This window comes from Chrysochloris asiatica, unplaced genomic scaffold (genome assembly GCF_000296735.1).
Source record: "Chrysochloris asiatica unplaced genomic scaffold, ChrAsi1.0 scaffold00014, whole genome shotgun sequence".
In the NCBI taxonomy this organism is placed as follows: domain Eukaryota; kingdom Metazoa; phylum Chordata; class Mammalia; order Afrosoricida; family Chrysochloridae; genus Chrysochloris; species Chrysochloris asiatica.
Window position 1 is genome coordinate 15,487,502 of NW_006408532.1, and position 1,552 is coordinate 15,489,053.

General features: G+C 40.3%; 1 protein-coding gene across 1 annotated transcript in view; it reads right to left on the reverse strand.

Annotated features, from left to right (window-relative positions):
• Positions 1-1,552, reverse strand: part of TRPM3 (transient receptor potential cation channel, subfamily M, member 3) — an 805,178-nt gene that overhangs the window by 135,869 nt on the left and 667,757 nt on the right. The window contains 1 exon segment of the mRNA XM_006834915.1: positions 1,274-1,414. Within this exon segment, the coding sequence (XP_006834978.1) occupies positions 1,274-1,414 (141 nt within the window).

Sequence of the window (1,552 nt, forward strand, 5' to 3'; positions counted from 1 at the left end):
AAAAAAAAAAAAGAAACGTATTAATGTATTATTAGGCTTGTTAATTAATTCACCTTAAAATAGATCCAACCGAAACCTGGATATTCTCGCTTGGAAAGAAGACATAAGTTAAATAAGAAGATGCAGTATCGTCGGCAAGAACAGAAAATTACGTCAAAATATTTATTCAAGTCTTCAGCTGGGGAGAAAAAAACACCAGTGTAGCAGAAAGAAACATAAATATGACCCCTTCCACCCACTACAAATTAGGTTCTGTGAGGGTCCCAGGCTTGCTCTGCCCCTGGCCTAGGCCTGTTACCCACTCTTGCTGATAATTCTTACGTATTCTCACTCACTAAATGAGGACTCTTCCAGAAGATGGTTGTGATTACCAGGGTCAGCCTCAGTGGGACATGCTTGCAACACAAGTCTCATTTCATATAAAATCTCCATTAGCACTTACAAAAAATGTGGTATCTTTTTCATAAAGGGATAAAGAACAGCATCTAGGGAGGATTTGAGGGGACAGGATGAAGTGGCAATGGAAAAAATCTACGCTTAAAGAGAAAGAGAAAGGATCCGAAGAGAAATGTATCCATGGAATATTTATTTTCCTTTAATTCAGAAGGATTTTCATACTTTCTTTGAAGAGAATAATGCTTCATAAAATATGGAGTGCATGTGTATGTTTGCCATATATGTTGCAAAAAAACGCTGTTAACCTCAAGATCAGCAGTTGAAACCCACCAGTCATTCCTCAGAAACCCTATACAAGATTGCTATGAGTCATAATTGACTCGGTGACACTTAACAACAACAACAACAATAATAACAGTCATGCTGTGGATTGCTAACCACTCTGAGGGAGAAAGATGAAGCTGTGTGCTCAAAAAGCCTAAGGAGAAGGTATATTCTGTTTTATAGGGTTCCTATGAGTTGGAATCATTCCATGACAATGGGATTTAAGAGCAAAAATCGTGGATGTTGCAGAATGAGACAATAACATTCACTTGAATTTCATTACTAGGCTCTTAACATCTAGGCCCACTCTCAGCACTTTTTATATGAGTTAGACTTAGTGGAAACGCAATCACACACACATTTTTCTTTCTCACCCAATGCATTGCTTTATGATTACTCTTTCTAAACAAATTTGATGGCTAAGGGACGAAGAAGAGCAGCAAATACCTCTTTCCCATGTAGTCTTGTCCTAGGAGACAAGAAAGGCACAACCCTACATCTCTCTGGCACCCTCTCCCAGGAGGTACCCGGAACATAGTGTAGCAATCCTCACCCTCTTGGGGCCGAAGAGGTTGTGGTAGAGCGTCCTGAAGCGCTTGCGTGTGTAGTTGCAGCGGTAAGCCCCTCCCATTAGGTACTCGATCACCAGGCCAATATCAATCAGGCTGATCCTGTAGTCCGGGGGCAGGTTCCCCTATCAGGGAAGAACGCAACAAACACACACACAGATCCAAAAGACAACGTGGTTTACTAGGGATTCCGCTCCATGTGCTCTGTAACTATTTTAGAGTAAACAACAACAACAACAATAATAATAATGAAAAAAAAAAAA